This window comes from Martes martes (assembly GCF_963455335.1).
Source record: "Martes martes genome assembly, chromosome: 13".
Classification (NCBI taxonomy): Eukaryota; Metazoa; Chordata; class Mammalia; order Carnivora; family Mustelidae; genus Martes; species Martes martes.
The window spans coordinates 83,639,955-83,659,748 of NC_137901.1; the positions used below are offsets into that span (position 1 = coordinate 83,639,955).

Consider the following 19,794-nt stretch of genomic DNA (forward strand, 5'->3'; position numbering starts at 1 on the left):
GTTGCTGCATAAAAATTCACCAGTTATTAGACGAAGTGACTTTTGACAGTTCAGCATTCAAAGGGTCTAGGATGTTTTATTCTGGGATAAACTAATACCTGTTACCATGTTAATATGACGTCTATTAAAACATCCTGGTAAAAATGTTATGCTCACAAAGTTGCTAATTTCCCAATCATTGCCCCTTTTGGGTGGCCTACCTGTGGGGAAATGTATGCCCCTGAATGAAGAATATACTTGTTGAAGATTGGGAGTTTTAAGTGGAGCTGTTTAGAAGCACAGGCGTTCAAAACAAGTATCCAACAGATTAGGGTTCGCTTTTCTCATTTTTCTAATCTAAACCATCTAAAGGCAATTTGACATCTATCTGGGCAATTCTGTTTAATACTCTGACAGCTTCTTAGGTAAAACATTCCAATTGACTTTCTGTTGCCATTGTCAGTCCTCACTAGAGTAATAGGTAGGAAATCCTTAAATATGTATTTTAAGATCTGCCAGTGACAGAGATTGGCATGCATTTTATACCTCTTGGTTAGAAATAATAACTTAGTTTGTCACTGACCCTAAATATATGTGTTATATATTTAATATAAATTATATATGTTATAAATATATAACATGTGTAAGGGGTTCTAAATCATGCAGATGTAAAATTATCCTGTGTAGATACTGTGAAAGGTTTTATTCTTATTAATTAGTTATAGATTGAAATTTCAGGCTGATTTCATGTTCAGAGCTGTTTGTAATGAACGTAATAAGCCAAACCTGTTAAGAATTTGTTCTGTATAAAATGAAAAGATGTCTGTTGGAGTGCAGTTTCTGGGAAGCACAAACAGCGGGATTCTTCTTTCATTCTGAGATCTAGTCCATGCGAGGATTCATTCTTTTGAGCGAAGTTTTGAGACATAATGGCATACTGGGTATTGGGAACACCTTTTAGAAATGTTCAGCTCGGGGCGCCTGTGTGGCTCAGTGGGTTAAAGCCTCTGCCTTTGGCTCAGGTCATGATCCCAGGGTCCTGGGATCGAGCCCCACATCAGGCTCTCTGCTCAGCGGGGAGCCTACTTCCCCCTCTGTCTCTCTGCCTGCCTCTCCACCTACTTGTGATCTCTCTCTCTGTCAAATAAATAAAATCTTTGGGGGAAAAAAGAAAAAGAAAGAAATGTTCAGCTCATGAAACAGGGGGCTTGGGGCCAGGATACTGGGCCAGAGATCATTATTTCTCCTTAGATTACCACTTGTTGCTGTAGTTTCCGAAACTGGGCATATTCTTGTTTGGATATGGGGCCCCTTCATCATACTGTAATCTCTTTTGGCAATCAAATTAATCTGGTGTCAAACACTTATCACTGTTTCCATTCCTTTCCCCAGCAAATACTAGCTGTGGCCTGCCTCTGAAAATGCTTCGGAAAACGCCCATCTATACCTGTGGTACATACTTGGTGATGCTGGTCCCGCCCCCAGGGGGGTCAGGCAGCTCTGCCACCCGTTCTCTTTTTGGGGGAACAAGTGGTTTGTCGTCTCTAAAAAGTAAGTGTGTCTTATTTGTGGCACTTTGCCCAATTTATCTCTAACTTTGTAATTGAAGGCTCTCCTGTTAATGATGTTAAACTTCCTCTGTTGTTTGCAGTGGCTCGTTGAAAACAACAAAACTTATCGATATAGTTATAGGTTAGGGGGGATTAAAACTATAATTTTTGTAGATGATACAGTAGTACACTTCTGAAAGCCATCATCCTGTGTGTTCAAGACAATTTTAGGAAATATTCTTTTGCCATATTTGCTGATGACGCAGCAAGAGCTTGACCCACTATGAATAGAAATCCAAAACTATTAAAAAAAGTATGTGAGGGCCACCTGGGTGGCTCAGTGGGTTAAGCCTCTGCCTTCCGCTCAGGTCATGATCCCAGGGTCCTGGGATCGAGCCCTGCATCGGGCTCCCTGCTCAGCAGGAAGCCTGCTTCACCCTCTCCCACTCCCCCTGCTTGTGTTCCCTCTCTCAGTGTGTCTCTCTCTGTCAAATAAATAAAATCTTTGAAAATAAATGAATAATAAAGTATGTAAAATGCCTTCATTTTAGGACACATAAAATGTGAAGCAAAAAAGGTCCAATTCAGAAAGAAGTGTTAATTAAGTATACCCCTCCAAGCCTCAGTTTTCCCACCTACAAAGATAAAAGAAAAGTAGTATCTCACACTACTGTTTGGGGGTCATATGTAATAAAGTTATATTAGAGATACTCTAAGAAATAACAAAAACCCAAATGTTCCTTTCACATATGGTAACACTTTGTGTTTTTCCTTGAAATTTATTTAGACACATAAACTTAAAATGTTTTTAAAATCGGTTTTTCACTCCCAAATTTTTCACATTCTGTCCTCTCAAAATGATTTTGTAGTTATCCCATTAAAGGATTATATTTCACATACAGACTTTAAAAAAGGCATTTCGTACTGTGAGCCTGATGATACAAATTTGACCTCAGCAGTTCGTACAATATCATGTGTCTAGTATCAGCCTTTAGGCCATTTCAAGTACATTCAACACATTGCATGTGTTTGAGATTTAGATATAGATATGCGTAACAACTGGCGCTCTTTTGCCTTTAGAATCAAATTGGTTGGACTTTTTCTCAACGGCTTGTTTTCTCTAACAGCTCATGTGACCAGGATGTCCCTTTAGCCCTTGAATAAATGATGTAAATTTACTATTAGTCTATTTTTTTAATACTAGCTTCACTGAGATACAACTTACCATAGAATCCATACCTTCCAAGTGTACAATTCAGTGGTTTTAGTATATTCAGAGTTGTGCAACCATCACCACTATCTACTTCTAGAACATTTTCCATCACTTCAAAAAGAAACCTCCCACCCATACCCATCAGCAGTCACTCCCCTTTTTACCCCCCTCACCCCAACCCCTGGCATCCACCCATCTGCTTCTGTTGGTATGAGTTTATCCCTGGACTTCTCATATTTACGGGAATATATAATATATGTGCTTTTGTGACTGGCTTTTTTTTAATGTTTTTAAAGTTCATCCATTTGGTAGCAGGAATCATTACTTCATTCCTTTTTATGGCTGAATTATGTTCCATTGCATGGATATACCCCATTTTGTTGACATTTGGGTTGTTTCTGCTTTCTGGCTATTTTGAGTAATACTGCTGTGAACATTCATGGACAAGTCTTTGTGGAGGCACGTGTTCACTTCTCTTATGTATAAACGTAGAAATAAAATTCTGGTCATACAGTAGCTATATGTTTACCCTTTAGAGGGACTGCTAAATTGTTTTCCAAAGTGGCTGCTTCATTTTACATTCTTATCAGCAACATAAAAGGGTTCCAATTTCTCCACATCCTCAGTGACATTTATTTTCTGCTTTTTAAAGTTATAGCCATCCTAGTGGGTATGAAGTAGTATTTCATTGTGGTTTTGATTTGCATTTCCCTAAAGACAAATGATGTTGAACATCTCTTCTTGTGTTTATTGGCCATTTGTATGTCTCCTTTGGAGAAATATCTATTCAAATCCTTTGTCCATTTTTAAATTGGGTTATTTGTCTGTTTATTTACCATTAGTCTTGTTAAGCTCTTTGTAGCCTCAATTTGTCACTCCATTGAAATTGGCCCCATTCGATTAAAGCAGGCCTTCACACTGCCATTTTTTCATGAGGCTATAGCTTACATAGTGATTCTGTTTTAGGCCAACAAATCAATAAATGCTTTAATTTCTTCTGTTTCCTGTTCACATTGGTCGCTGTGGAGGCTACTCAGTAAGTGGAAGACGTGGTGCTTGGTCTGGTTGGGAGAAATGCTGTCAGTGTGTGTGAAACAAGTGGAGAGTAATACACAATCCTGTGTCACCACCTGAACCGTGGGGAGCAGATGAAGTGCTGCAGAATCTGAGAGAAAGGGTTATTGTGGAGGGGGGGATAGGAAGGAGACACAGCCTGAGGTCTTGAGTTTAAGTCATGAAAAGCAGGTATTATGCATTTAAGTGGCCAAGTTGGGGAAAGACGTATGCATGGCAAACACAATGAAAAAGAGATTTGGGAAGATAGTTTGTTGGTGTGCAGGTTGGCACAGTGGAAAGTAGAAAAGAAAGTACAATTTTTGTTTTTTTTAAAAGATTTTATTATTATTATTTTTAACATTTTATTTATTTGACAGAGGGAGAGATCACAAGTAGGCAGAGAGGCAGGCAGAGAAAGAGGAGGAAGCAGGCTCCCCACGGAGCAGAGAGCCCCATTTGGGGCTCGATCCCAGGATGCTAGGATCATGACCTGAGCTGAAGGCAGAGGCTTTAACCCACTGAGCCACCCAGGCACCCCTAAAAAATTTTATGTATTTGTCAAAAAGAGCACAAGCAGGGTTAGCAGCAGGCAGAGGGAAAAGCACACTTCCACTGAGCAAGGAACATGACGTGGGACTTGATCCCAGGACCCTGGGATCATGACCTGAGCCGAAGGCAGATGCTTAACCAACTGAGCCACCTAGGTGTCCTGAAAGTACAATTTCTTTTTCTTTTTCTTTTCTTTTCTTTATTTTATTTTATTTAATTTTTTAAGATTTTATTTATTTCTTTGACAGAGAGGGACACAGCGAGAGAGGGAACACAAGCGGGGGAGTGGGAGAAGAGGGAGAAGCAGGCTCCCCGCCGAGCAGGGAGCCTGATGTGCGGCTCGATCCCAGGACCCTGGGATCACGGCCTAAGCCAAAGGTAGACGCTTAACAACTGAGCTACCCAGGTGCCCCCCAAAAGAACATTTTAGATGATAGCTTGGATCAGGCATGATGAGGATCTGAATTACAAGGGGGGTGGGAATAAGAAAAAGGAACTTGAGAGATAGTGCTAGAATTTTATGTTAAAAGTGGGGAAGAAATAATAATAGTACATTTGTGCTGGTGCAGGTCCTATAGAGATGTTTTAATTCATTTAATCTTCACAGTAACTATGTAGGGTAGGCACTTCTATTAGCTTCACTGTGTACACGAGGAAACAGAGGTTCCAGTACATTTTCTGGGTCACACAGAAGACGTAGACCTGGAATTCAAACCCAGAAGCCTAGAGCCCATGCTTGACATCACTGCCCTATCCTGTGTTAAGGGAAAAGGCCAAAGTGTCTCCAAGTTTTAGAGTTAGTGCTTGGAAGGACAGCAACCTAGCTATGTTTGAGTGTCCACTAACCTTCATTGAACAGCAACTATATATAAAGTATTTTTTATAAATGGTATTACCTAGTGATGTTAGTAATCATAATTTCTCTTGCAGTGACTCTTGGTAATCTATATTGAAAATATATGCAAAAGGTGCCATTTTATTTTTTAAAAGATTTTATTTGAGAGAGCAAGGGAGCGCAGGGGGAGGGGCAGATGGAGAGAGAATCTCAAGCAGAGTGCTCGCCGAGCGCAGAGCCCAGTGTAGGGTTCAGTCTCACATCCCTGAGATCATGACCTGAGCCGAAATCAAGAGTGGGGCGCTTAACTGACTGAGCCACTCAGGCCCCCAACAAAAAGTTGCCATTTTTAAAACATTTTGAAAAATAAGGCTTACTATTTAGTAGGACATTTGTGATGGGTTGTTTGTGTGTGTGTGTGAGTGTTTAAGATTTATTTATTTGAGAGAGCACACAAGCAGGCAGGGGGGAAAGGGCAGAGGGAGAGAAAGAGAGAGAGAAGCAGCTCCCTGCTGAGAGCTGGGGCCCGACACGGGGCTTGATCCCATAACCGAAGTTGGGTACTTAACTGAGCTACCCAGTTGCCCCCTTTTTTGTGGTCTTAACGTTTGTATTCTGTCTTTTCATTGTTACCACCACAAAAAAAGGTGTGGTTTTTATGAAAGTCTTAAGAGCCTAAAGTTTAAGCTTTGAAAAGTAGACTGTCATCGTAAGGCTTATTAAACAGCTTAATATTTGTTTCCAAAGTCCTTGCCTCTAGCTTGGTGTATAATATTTCGGATGGTCAGTTCACAAGTCGTGCCGATCTCATAGATGCTGCTGGAAGCTCACTGGGGCGTGGTGCTCTTGTACCAGGATTGGGTAAGAAATGCCCACTTTTCCTTAGAAAATTCAATTTAAATTTAATTCAATTTAATTTAAGCAATTTCTCTCAAAAAATCTTGCCAATTCCTTTTCCTTGTAAGAAAGGATTTTTTTGATGCTTGCTGTTTAAGGATCAACATAAGAAATGGCCATAGGTGACATTTCTCTGCATAAATTGCTATCAAAGATATTGTCTTTCAGGTTGTATGATGATGCCCGTAACAAATTCTTCTCACAGCTCATGCTGTGAAGAGGTTTATTTCCCGTGAGGCATTGGTGTGCTTCTTACTGTTAGGAAATGAACATTATGTAATATATTAGATTTTCTCTTTGCCTTGGCTCCTGGGAAGCTCATATTTAAATCTTGGCTTTTACTATGTGTTAATGTGTTTTACTATGTGTTAATGTTCATTAGTCCTGTTAATACCTGGGTTTTGGTTTAAACCACTTAAATCCTGTAGGGAATTAAAAGGATCACAAGTCAGTTACTAAGAACTGTGTATTCCACGAGACCTGTTCCGTTCTTATGAAGGAGTTAAGCAAAGTAGAGATGGGGTCCTGCCTTCTTGCTGAGCCCCAATCTAATGCTTTGCCAGATAAATATGCGGGACTCGGGATGCGGACTGTCAGCAGCGGAGAGAGTTCTTTAGCGGTGCTTTTGAGAAATATGTATACGGGCCAAGGATGGCATGGCGGTTGAATGAAGTGTGCTTTTTCCGCAGGCGCATGTTACGATACAGTGAACAACATGCTGTGGACGTGCTCGAATGATTATATTGATCAGTGGTGCAATCCAGGGAACCAGGCCTTCCATTACGTCTGTCAGAGACTTGGAGTCAGCCACATCATCACTGAGCCCAAAGGTGAGGTGCCCTCGTAGTCTTAGAGGAACAGATTTTTCCCTCATGAAATAGGGGAGAGCACAGTAGTGTTAGGAAGTGGTAACATAGCCCAGGTGACAACATGTGTCAACAGCTTTCCCTCTTTGAATGTGAAACCTGCATCTTTGTTGCCTGATTTTTTTTTTTTTTAAGATTTATTTATTTGAGGGAGAAAGCATGAGCAGGGGGAGGGGCAGAGGGAGAAGCAGACTCCTCACTGAGCAGGGAGCCCGATGTGGGGCTCGATCCCAGGACCTTGGCTGGGATCATGTCCTGAGTCTAAGGCAGACGCTTAACCAACTGAGCCACGCAGGCACCATGCTGGATTGTTTTATGATTAAATAACAAATAACATGGAGGACATAGGGAGATGGAGAGGAGAAGGGAGTTGAGGGAAATTGGAAGGGGAGGTGAACCATGAGAGACTATGGACTCTGAAAAACAATCTGAGGGTTTTGAAGGGGTGGGGGGTGGGAGGTTGGGTGAGCCTGGTGGTGGGTATTATGGAGGGCACGTATGGCATGGAGCACTGGGTGTGGTACATAAACAATGAATTCTGTTATGCTGAAAAGAAATTAATAAAAAATTAAAATTAAAATTAAAAAAATAAATATGTAAATAAATAGAGGATTTGGGACTTTTTTAGAGAAAACTGTTATGTCACTCTAAAATTGCCAGAATTTTAGTGCAAAAGTTGATTCTTTATTTGTACTTGCCATGGGATTGTTTGCCATTTTAATGTTTTGCATTGATAACCTGTTTACATACAGATTTATAATTAGAATCACCAAAAAAGGATGTATGTATTTCTTAATATTAAGTTACTATTAACTTAAAACCTCCTGGCTTCAAGGTCAGCTATAGTGGTGTAGAGGAGCAAATCCTCTCCCCATAAAGCAATGATAAAATGGGCATGATTACCAAAAACAACTATTTCTAGTCTCTGGAAACTAACCAAGGGCATGCACCAAAATGAGAAGTGAATATTCTTAAAAACCACTGAACTTTAGGTAAAAACAGTGGAAGTCTGTGGTACTCTCAGCTGGGGACGCCCCTGTCTCCCACCTTAATCTTGGTCAGTGCAATAATCCCACCAGCGTGGGGCAGATCGTGTAAACCATCAGCTTTGCTTCCAGAGGGGGCTGACCTGATCCGGAGCAATACATGGAAAAAACTCCTGCCCAGCAACAGTGTCAGTAACAGTACCAGTCTGAGTGGCAAACCAGCAGAGAAGACTGGTGGCTTAGCTCGCCTGTGGCTATGGTTGGGATTAGGGTGAGCAGAGAACCGGCAGACTAGCCAGAGAGTTACTCACGAGCTCTGGGTAGTGAGGAAGCTACAGAGGGCCTTGGTTAGCTACCTGTCCATCTGTGTGGAAGAAGCGGGAGAGGGTCCAGCCTAGGTGGGTCACACAGGCCTGGCTGACCATGAGCCTGCACATACGTGTGGAGATGTGAGAGGGTCTGACAAAATAAAATCCAGGGCAGAGTTCAAAGCCGTGTGGCCCTTGGTGTGCCACCCCAAAACACACGGACCCAGCCAGAGGGGCAGATTTACTGGCTCAAGGTATTTGAGCACAGCCTTTGACTCAGACTAGATGATTCCTAGGAAGGCAGGCTTAAAAAAAAAAAAAAGACACAGCTGAAAGAAAGTAACAAAGTAGAAACAAGAATTGAAAAAAACCCAAACCAAACAGAAGTCAGTAGCTACACACTGTAGGTGAAACTCCGATGTTGGGTTTAGCAGATGAAAACTAAAGCAGCCTTTATATATGTATTGAAACATCTAAAGGAAACCCTGTTGAAAAGATACAAGCATGATGACTATGACTAAAAAAAAAAAAAGTCAACAAATAAATTTTTTTTTAATTTTTTTTAATTTTTTAAATTTATTTATTTGTTAGAGAGAGCGAGCGAGCGAGCACAGGCAGACAGAGTGGCAGGCAGAGGCAGAGGAAGAAGCAGGCTCCCTGCCGAGCAAGGAGCCCGATGTGGGACTCGATCCCAGGACGCTAGGATCACGACCCGAGCCGAAAGCAGCCGCTTAGTTGCAGATCTTTTTCTCCCACCATCACAAATCTGCCGCTGAGCTGCTCTTTGCAATCACTGACCTTTTCAAGTCCAGAATTTCCAACTGGATCTTTTTTCAAAAATTCAACAAATAAATTCAAATAAAATCAGTCGTTAAGCATCTGCCTTCCGCTCAGGTCATGATCTCAGGGTCCTGGGATCGAGCCCCACATCGGGTTTCCTGCTCAGCTGGAAGCCTGCTTCTTCCTCTCCCACTCCCCCTGCTTGTCTTCCCTCTCTCGCTGTGTCTCTCCCTGTCAAATAAATAAATAAATAAAATCTTTAAAAATATAAATAAATAAAAATAAAATCTTTTAAAAAAATGATCACTTGGTTTAAATGTCAGCTTTCTTCACTGCAAAGTTACTATTTTGCCCTTTCCAGCTAGAAGCCCACCATTAAGCCCATGCTCATGCTTATGGGAAAGGGAATTAAGTTCCCCCTCTTGGAAGGACAAGCATCAGAGAACTTGTGTACATATGTTAATCACCACAGTAATTAGTGTTTTGAGGGAGGTGATACTTGGAGGCTATGTAGTTATAAGATTTTTTATTCCTGAGTTTGGTAATTTGTGTCTCTCTAGAAATTTGTGCATTTCAACTACGTTTTCCTATTTGTTGATGTAAAGTTACTCATACTATTTCCTTACAGTTTTTAAAGGGTCAGTGGTAACTTCTCTACTTTCATTCCTGATTTTGGTATATGTGCAGATTTACTAAAAATCATTGGGTTGTGCACTTAGAATAGGTAGATTTTATCTTAAATTCTATCTTGATAAGGCTGTGGGGGGATAAAGAAACAGCAGGGGCGCCTGGGTGGCTCAGTCAGTGAGACGTCTGACTCTTGGTTTCAGCTCAGGTCATGCTCTTGGGTCCTGAGATTGAGTCCCATGTTGGGCTCTGCACTCTGCAGAGTGTCTGCTTGTCCTTCTCCCTCTGCTCCTTCCCCTACATGCTTTCTCTCTATCTCTCATAAGTACATAATCTTTCTTAAGAAAGGCAAAAAGAGGAAAAAAGTCAACGATATATTAGTGCCTCCCTAATTATTCTCTGTAAGCTTCTTGCTTAATCTCTCGACTACATATTCACCTTCACTCAGAGGCCTAATTAGACATCTTCAGCCTGTCAAAAACAGTTTTCCCCTTTCTCCAAATCTATACCTGCTAAATTCCCTTTATGCTAGTATAGAGATCACAGTCCCTTCATATGCTTAAGCCACAAAGGTAGAGTTCTCTAGGATTCTCTTTCTCTCACAACTCACATCCAAGTGGACATCAGCCAATCCTGTCTGCTCCGATCCTCAAGATCTATCCCCAGTCCAACTCTTTCCCACCACCTGTGCTGCTACAACTCTCACCTTGGCATCAGCGGCTTCAGCAGATGATCACGGTGGCCAAGCTCCCTGGTCTTCCTTCCTACTTCCTCCACAGTTGCACTCCGCCCCCGTACGCTTGTTTCTGCACAGTCTTCTGCAGTCTCCATAGTCAGGTCTGTCCCTCCTCTGCTCAGACTCCTCCAGCGGCTTCCCATCTAACTCGGTATAAAAATCAAAGACCTCATTTATTTGGATATAGGTCCTAGAGGCTGGCTTTCAGAACGTCTTTGGTGAGGATGAATAGTACTAATCTGATTTCTATTTTAAAAGCAAGGGCTTAAGACTCAGAAGAGTGTGGAACCCAGCTTGGCCCTCCAGTCAACATACAATTGAAAAGTTCACTTTTGGCCGAGTTTACCTTCTCTTTGATTTTCCATGAGTCCTTTCCTCATAGCTTCCAGTGCCCACAATCCTTTTGCAACCCAGGTTCCCCGCACCTAGGCCCATCTCTCCTAGATCACCTGCTTTCCTGTTCCTTTGAGGTCATTCATTTCAGCTGGTTTAACGGGAAAAGCAGGTTTTGGGTTTTTGTTGTTTGGTTGTTTTTTTTTTCCTTGCCTTTTGCCTATTTAAATTATTTTCACCTCCGGTTCCCCAAATGCCCATGACCATCCATGGGGTGTTTATTATTATGTAAGAGGATGCTCATGAACCCTCAAGGTTGAACTGATGGCTCTCTAGGTTGTGGTGACTAAATGAGATAAAAATGGTGAGGTACTGTGGGAGGAGATATTTGTGGACCTGGGGGTGGGGATGCAGTGGGGGTGGTGTTCTATCATTAGAAAAGCCGTACAAGATGGATTTGACTAGACTGGTTCCAGTATGGGCTCTGAGCAGAGACAGCCTAAATGCAAATCCCAGCTCTACACTTAGTAACTGTGTTACCTGAGGTGAGTTATTTAACCTCTCTGACATTAATTTACTCCACTATGAAACAGGGCTAAAATAGTCTAAGTTTATAACAGAGTTGTAATGCATGTAAAGCATCTAGCCCCTTGTCCAGCTGTAGAAAGGGCTCTCACAGCGGTTAGTTACTTATGCTCTTTTAAAATGGGAATTCCCGGAGTGCCTGGGTGGCCCAGTGGGTTAAGCCTCTGCCTTCGGCTCGGGTCATGGTCACAGGGTCCTGGGATTGAGCCCCGCATCAGGCTCTCGACTCAGTGGGGAGCCTGCTTCCCCCCCACTTCTCTGCCTGCCTCTCTGCCTCCTTGTGATCTCTGTCAAATAAGTAAAAAAGATCTTTAAAAAAAAAAAAAAAAAGGGAATTCCCTAATGTGTTCATTTTCACCCCAGCACCCTGTGGCAGGGAAAAGGATTCTCCAGAAGTGGTAGAAGAGATGGGAGCCAAGATACTCTGTCCTAGTATGCATGTACCTTTTGTAAACCAGAATTCTCTTCCCTTGGGGGGCCACCCATGGTCATGTCTTTCTTCACTGAGTTTCTTTTTTCATTTTTTAGAAGAGGCTATAACCACGAATGAGGTTATAAACCAATTACTGCACCACGTTGGTGCGATGTGCATACACCAACTCAATCTTCTTGCCACCAACCCCAATCTTCCAATCACAAGTGTCTTGGGCAAGCAGCATCCAATTGAAGCACACCATCTGAGCAGTATTTGTGACATTATGGAGAAGGCCATGGTTAACGGAGATACCTGTATCATACGCTGTATTCTTGTTGTCTTTCAGGTAAATGCACTGTTTGGACAGAAGTAAGATAATAGAGAAAAAGAAACCCAAAATTTGGTTTTCAGCCAGCTAATTTCCACCAGAAGAGAAGTTTAATAATATTCCTGTCTTATATGTTAATCACATTCTGATCCTGTAATTAGAAATGTCATCATACGCGTTGCATTACGGTTAACGCAGGACTGATGTAGGTAGCTCATTGCAATTAATATATAGAAAATATTTACTCTAATTATAACATTACACAATAGAGGAGATTGTGATTAAAAATCCACCTGGATATCTGTTCATAAGAATATCTACTATGTGCTTTTTTCATTGGGATAATTTTATCCCTAGTAGAATTAGCATTTTTAGGTCTACCCCTTATGTTTCCGTAGGTGGTATTTAAATTTTTCTTCAGCCCGCAAACCGAGAGGAATCGCGATATCATTCGACGGTCTGGACTGCTGCTTTGGCAGTTGCTGATGGCACCAAAAGACCAAATTTGCCCTGAAATTCAGAAGGAAGTGTGTCTTGCCATCAGGTAATCAGCAAATGATTTTCTTCCTGGGTTTTGCAGACTGCTTCTCCTGTGCTGCATTGTAATCTTCCTGTAATTCGGTGGCATAGAAGTCTCTTACCCCGTCCCACAGTCAGGGCCTCGTGCATAGGGAATAATTTAACTGGAGAGGGCTTGTGGCCCCACTCCCAGAGGCCCCAAGCCATGTGTGTAACTACGTTCCTCATCTTGCCCTTAGAATTTTGAAAGGAAGGAAAAAATCAAAGTCATTGAGAGGATATTTGGATGGTTTGCAAGTGGATGTTCCTGTCATTTGGGGAGGGTGTGTGGCAAGGTCGCAAAGCAGCAGATCGGGCAGCCAAGAGACCTGGGTTCTAGTCTTTCCTTTGCCACGTACTAGCTTGGCTCAAGGCTTCCATTTCCTTAGCTGTAAAGTGGGCATAAAAATAACACTGAATTTAAGGATTTTTGAGATTTTAATAAGGTAAAGCCTGATGCAAAGTGCTCAGCAATGTTAGCCTTTTAAATTCTATTTAAAATCTTGTTAGAGAAGATGGCAGAATTTGTGGGCCATTTTCTTTTTCATTTAATCTTTTTTTTTAATTATTTAACTTTTTTGTGAGTGTGCTGTAAACTCTTATCCAGGAATATAGCCTTAATGTATAATTTAGTGACCAAGTATAAAGAGAGATCTGAATGCTTGGTTTGGAAGAACTGTATGATAGGAATGGGCAGAGTAGGGGGGCTTTTTTTCCTCTTCCATAATCGATTATGCTTTGGGTCTCTTTCTGTATTAAGTATTAAGGCAGTCATGAGGAAACTTCTGGGAGTAATAGGTATGTTCACTCCCTCGATTGTGGTGGTTTCATGAGTCTCTGCATATGTCAAAACTTGTCATACTTACACTTGAAAAATATGCACTTTATTGTATGTCAAACCTCATTAAAAAAAATTCTAACACTACTTACATTGCTTTCCATCTTGACTTTTTTGGAAAAGCTGTGATTTAGAAATACCACTTCTCACATGTGCTTTTGGTCACAATCTGGATCTATACCTGGCTCAACTACATTGACTTTTTATAGCTCAGTTCTCTTTAACTAGTTCATATCCGGCCTCAGACAAGGTCTTATTTTGGTAACTCGTAGATACGAGGAGAGAGAGCCTGTTTCTCAGGGAGGTGAACGGGCTCTGTCACGACGTTGTATTTCGGTTGAGGCGCTTTATTAGTGATGAAACTTCCCTCAGAGTTTTATGTAATCACACAGCCATCTTTAATGTAAATACAAATTAAAATATTTAGAGTTTGGATTTTCTAGGACATTTGTTGAAAAGTTTTTTTGACTTTTCTGTCCTTTCAGCTCTGGCTTAAATATCTTGTACCCCGGTGAAACCGAAATCAATAACTTACTGAAGCTGGTCTTAACGGAAGGTGAGAATTATCCTTGAATTCTCCTTGAACAACCATTCCTTTTTTTGTCCCTAAGGAAACCGCTGGATATTAAGATAATAGATATTTCTTTTCTTTGTACCTGTTAGTATTCTTTTAAAAATTATCTGCACATATGCCAACACTTCCAACCAGACTGAGAGCAGAAACTGTGTTCTCTGTATCTTCAAGCTTTATAAACCTTTTTCTATCCGCACTGCTTCACAGAAGGTGCCTGATAGTAGATGTTTAATGCACATTAAAGATAATGACTTCTTGGGGTCTCCTAAGTCAGCTTGTTCCCTTCAAAACCCAACTTTTAAATAAATACAACAAATGCAAATATTTAATAAAAATAATATTATATTTATAGTAATATAGTTATTTAAATACAAATGTATTTAAATAAATACAACAAAGTTCACCCTGTCAGAGACACCCACATTTATAAGCAACATTAACTTAAAGAATTAGAAATCACACTTTATGATGTACACTTCGATCAGGATGTACTGGTTTTAAAAAGCCTGATAGGTTGTGATGTTCTTGCTGCTGCCGTTCATATGAGTACATGTGCCTGGAGCCCCTACATGGTCACCGGTCTGCTCCTTTCAAAAACTTGTTTTAATAGCGTCAGTTTTCTAAGTGTAATCACCAGGGTCATTTACGGAGCTTTATTCTGTGTCAGGAGAGAGAAACAGCGGCCTCTCCCAGCTGCGGGATGTGATTCTAACCAATTTAGCCGAACAGCTTCAAAACAACCGATTTGGCAGCGAGGAGGATGAGCATTACAGGTGACACCAGTTATGCTGTTGACTGCTCGCCTTCTCTGTGTTTTTCCCAGTAATTAATTTGCATTTAAATGTGTTTGATCAATGTTCGTCCCCTGTAATATCTGATATGATAGTTAGCATGTTAAGTCAAAATCACAGATCAATTGAAAGCTAATAAATCCCACACTTGCCCTAAGAAGCAATGATAGCATTTTTCAGTTGTATCACCGGACTAACTGAGGCCTACAGAAAGGTTCTCAGTGGAAATAAGAGATGGAGCTTATTTAAAAGTCTTGGTGGAGGGTGGAGGGTGCCGTCCAAACCCTGCGCTGTGAGAGAGGGCAAGGGTATGTTGAGAGCTAGGAAGGGGAGGGAGGTGTTGGGTTTTCTTTGCTGTTTACAAAATACTTGGACTGGGTGCTTGGGTACCATTTTGTTTCTGTAAGTTTGATCTAGACGACACACCTAGCTGTTAGCATCATTGCTGAGTGGGATGATTTACCTACAGAACCAGTTAATTTTGTGTCTTCTATTTGTCATCTCATACCAACTGTATACAATTTATCCTTTTATTATTAAACCATCGGTATCTTATTGTTGCATTTTTCCTGCATTTTAAAGACTAAATGATGAACTTTTACACTACATCCTGAAGATCGTTGTTCGGGAATCCTGTATCTTAATCACCAAGTGCCAAACCGTCTCTAAAGAGGATTTTCAAAAACTCCTTTCAACCGTGCCTGTAAGTAACACCGTGTTTCATGAAGGCAGAATTGTATCATGTGTCCCCGTTTTCATGTTACCGTATTAGGTGTGTATGTACACACTGCTGTAACACACACGCTCTCCAAGGCAACCTTAGTTGATGAAAGTCAGTGGGTGACTGTTTCTCCTGGAAATATAGAGCTGTGCGAATCCACTTGGAATACTTTCTCTAAAGACTTTATTCCTCCTGCTTATTAAATGTCTTGGTGCGGTGAATTGTTTGAGTTTGGATGTTTTGGTTTTGTTTAAAATAGGATTTTCCCTCCTGTTAATTTTTACTAAAGCATCACTGTTGCACAGATGGGAAAGAACCAAGAAATTCTCTTAAGGATTTGGGTAGACTGAACTCTTCTCTAGCAGAGACGCATGAGAGGGGAAGAGGGTGGGAGGAAAAATTATTAAGAGGGAAGAATTCAAGTAAGTATCCGTGTGACGAGTGTGAATTCTGTAGCAGAAGGCACAAAGTTACAGTAAATTTGTCAAGTGACGTATCAAAAGCCATGTGGAAATAAGTCACCTGAGAAACTAACCTGGTCTGTTTTCTGTACTTTCTCTTTTGCTTCCCTTGTCCAAATCTTATAAACACATGAGGATTACATGACCCCTTTCAGTAGGGTGTAGATCATCTAAATGCCCTTGTTTGTATTAAAGGCTGCATCCTCCTGCCTGCGCTATCTGATGGCAGTTCAGAACCACCTTCTCAGTAACACTATTTTGATTAAACCTGATGAGAATGATGACAGTGACAACTCCTTGCAGGGAGAGACATTGAAGGTACAGGTAAACACCAAGCTTTCTTCTAACGATGCTTTCTACCCTGTGTGTAAAAGCACAGCTTAATTGGCTAAATCTCTGTGTATTACGATGTCAGATTTCACCATGTGGCTTATATTTTTGTGAGAGGTAATAGTAGGTCACTCATTTCATAGGTTTTTATGTCATTGCACAGTGGTTACCATATTTGTGACACTCTCATAGTGTGTCATCCATGTGCTCCTGTCAATCTTTTTGCGCCTTGTTTATTTTCACCTTTTTTAAAGAACTACAAAATATGGCACTTACAAGTGATCTGCACATCTGAAATTTATGGGTATGTGGATAAAATAAATCTGGGTGCATAACATTTGAAATAATTTTGACACTGTGGCTGGTTTGATATTCTCTCGATTCAAATAACTTCAAAAAGGTGATAATTTTCTCGCAACCTTTATATCGAATAATTTCTAAACCTACAGTGTATTTTATTCTGTAATTATTTTTAAGTTAGCTTCTGTGTAAACTCAATAATTTGTTCCCACATGGCAATTTATAGCAATCCAAAGATTTTTTTATAGCAGTGGATGTTATAATGTTGACAGATGCTGGAGGCTGTTATTTGCATTGTTCTTCAGAGTTTCTTCTTCGTGAGAGAGTTAGAGAAATCAATAAGAACTTGATTCTTCTTTAAAGTGTTGACTAAAACACACTGAAAAATTAACCAAGGAAGCCGAAAAGCTGAAAGCTGTTATAGTCGCCCTTTTCTTACTCCTTTACGCACGTGTACTGTGAAACCCATATACTTGCCAGTTCCCGTTAATGAGTTGATCTTATTATAGAGTCAGTTTTTAAATAGGCAAAAATGCATGAATTAATCATTTCAACTGCTGATACTATTGATTAACTTCTCTTGCCTTAGTTTCCTAATCAGCGAAGAGGGGCAGTAGGTCTCCCTCGTAAGGCTCTGTGAGGGTCAGAGAGGAGGTGCGTGAAATGCCCCCGCTGTGCCGCTGTCAGCACAGGTGGCTGATAGGATCCGCATGACCTAAACCGTGGTTTAGCTTGTCCGTTCAGAATTCCTTTTCTCTTAAATGATAAAAACATCTTAATTCCAAGAAAGGCCCCAGGAAAGTCCAGTAATGAAACCCAGTGTTTTCTCTTTGAAAGGCTAAATTCCCTAAGTTCTTCGTTAGCCCATGGAGAGAAGTACTAGTGGTAAAGGCAGAAGAGGCTGAGTTTTCCCAGTATTTCTGGGAAAAATTAGGTAAAACCCTTTTTACCTAAAGGGTTAGGTTGGTTGCATTTTTAAAAAATAGAAAATAATTGTAAACTAAATATTTCTATGATTTTTAACTCGTACTTCTTAACACATTATTTAGTACTTGGTCGCCCACGAACTCTCTAATAGTTTTTTTTTAAATATTTGATAGCCTGTAACTGCCTGCTACTTTAACTGAATTTTTAACTTGCCTGCTTTCAAGTGTAATGGTTTAAAACATTAAGTAAAAAGGTCACTTGTACTGTTTCGGAATGTTGTGTTTTGTCTCATTTTATTCACCGCCTATACATGCGCCTTTTACTGTTCTGTTTTTCTCTTTAGCTATCCTCATACCACCCAAGGCAATCTTCCACCTGGACAGTTTCTGGGCTGGCCACCGGGAGCTCTCTTGTGCTGGAGGGGATGGGAGAAATGCCTTTTCTCCCAGGGACTCGGTGTGCTCCCCGTGAAATACTGCGTATTTCTGTCAGCACTCCAGACCTTAGCCTCCCAAATCAAATTGCTACTTGCCATCCTAGCAGAATTTCCTGCTTTGGGCTTATTCTGGCCACCTCATTATTTAATTTGGAAATGCATCATTAAATACATCATTTCATGTTGTCATTGTGAGTGTACACTCATCACAGAGCTTAAAAATAATATTATGATATTTTCTACCTAGGAGCTAAAGGTCAGTATTTTGGCTCTTGCCACCCAAATCCTGACTGGATGTGATGAAGTGTTGGAAATGCTACAGCAGGTCACAACTGCCCTCATAAATAGTGACCTAGCTGACCGTGAGCAGAGGTGAGGAACTGGCTCGTGAGCTGTGACCTGCTGCCCTTCAGGAACATAATTTGCTTATGAAAGCAAAGTCATTTAGAACATCAAACGTTCATTTAATATAGAGGGATTTTTGTGAGAAGAGGTTGAAACGGCAAGTGTTTCAATGCCAAGTGCAATGGAACTCTGTAATGGAACATTTAGGGGAGATTGGGCTAACAGCCTTGGTGGTCTGAGAGGGCAGCGAGGTTGTGGTGCACAGCCTCATCGCTGACATTTGAGTCCGCCACCATCGTCGCTCCCAAACTGGCCTGTCCTTCAGTTACCTGGCCCAGCACCGTGTGCCCTGGCTTCCCCCATGATAAGGACTTTAGAGAGGCAGAGATGACTTCGTAATACGGGAAATTAACTGCCATGCAAAAGATGACGCTGACGTGACGTCTTAAGATTTTACTGTAATTTTACTGCAAATACAGGAGTGACCTACATAGAGGGTAATCTTCTCTTTCCCAGTAATAAAGCTCTTTCTTAGTCCTCCCCATTTCGATTTCAGCTATGGTTTACTGTTACATCCGTGCTTATTGATGGATCAGATGCTGGTCCGAAACAACCCTACAGTGTAATTTTTCTTCCTGTAGGCCTGTCTGTCCCCATGTCCCTGTTTCTTAACCCGTTCCCAGAGAGTAGGTGGCCAGGTTGGAATTGGGGACAGTATAGCCCAGATAGGCATTGCACTGGGGTTTGTTAACACACGGTGGAGCCCACTCTGCTGGCACACGGTGCAGATTTGTCCTGGGGGTGGGGGGGACAGTCTTGAGAGCCTGAGAGATGTGAGGTCTGCTTCTTGTTCCAATCCTAGTATCCTAAGTAGCGTCGGAGAATTTACATAACCCTCATTTTTCTTTGGGTGAGTCACATACCTTAATTCTTCTAGCAGAGGATTGGGATATTAAGAATGTGATTTTAGGTAATCATTTTACAGTGTAGACATATGTCAAATAATTATGTTATACACCTTAAATTTATACAGCCTTATATCTCAATTATATCAATAAAATGGTAGGGGGTCACATGATTTTAAAAACAAATGAAAAATCTGTGTTGTAGCTGGTTTCTTTCTCCCGTGTCAGAGACTCTGTGTAGCACAGCCCCCTATGGCACCACAGCCAAAGGGAACTTTGCACGTGGTGACTACCTAGAGTAGCCATTTGTATTTTAGAAGCCAATTATAAAGTGCTTCAGAGGTGCTGTGAAATGCACTGTGTAAGCTTTTGTAGCAAAACCACAGGTTGAAGGTGAAACGTCTTACTAGATGTCTGTCATCTCCCTCTCCCTCAGCGGTGGAAGGTGGGACATTTGTGGACTGAATTGCTACAGCCGTAAGTGCTCAAGCAGTTCACGGAAATGCAGTTTAAGAGAATTTGTTGGAGAAAGATGATGGTTGCCTCGCCATGTGATTAGGAATTG

General features: G+C 41.1%; 1 protein-coding gene across 3 annotated transcripts in view; it reads left to right on the forward strand.

Annotated features, from left to right (window-relative positions):
- Positions 1-19,794, forward strand: part of HECTD4 (HECT domain E3 ubiquitin protein ligase 4) — a 177,505-nt gene that overhangs the window by 77,745 nt on the left and 79,966 nt on the right. For 2 of the 3 annotated variants that reach the window (XM_080821201.1, XM_080821202.1), the window contains exons 9-18: positions 1,372-1,530; positions 5,930-6,043; positions 6,769-6,909; positions 11,829-12,061; positions 12,442-12,587; positions 13,925-13,995; positions 14,681-14,786; positions 15,387-15,507; positions 16,182-16,310; positions 18,227-18,351. In XM_080821201.1, coding sequence (XP_080677327.1) covers positions 1,372-1,530; positions 5,930-6,043; positions 6,769-6,909; positions 11,829-12,061; positions 12,442-12,587; positions 13,925-13,995; positions 14,681-14,786; positions 15,387-15,507; positions 16,182-16,310; positions 18,227-18,351 — 1,345 coding nt within the window. The remainder of the gene's footprint in view (positions 1-1,371; positions 1,531-5,929; positions 6,044-6,768; positions 6,910-11,828; positions 12,062-12,441; positions 12,588-13,924; positions 13,996-14,680; positions 14,787-15,386; positions 15,508-16,181; positions 16,311-18,226; positions 18,352-19,794) is intronic. The other variant, XM_080821203.1, reaches the window with a different exon arrangement.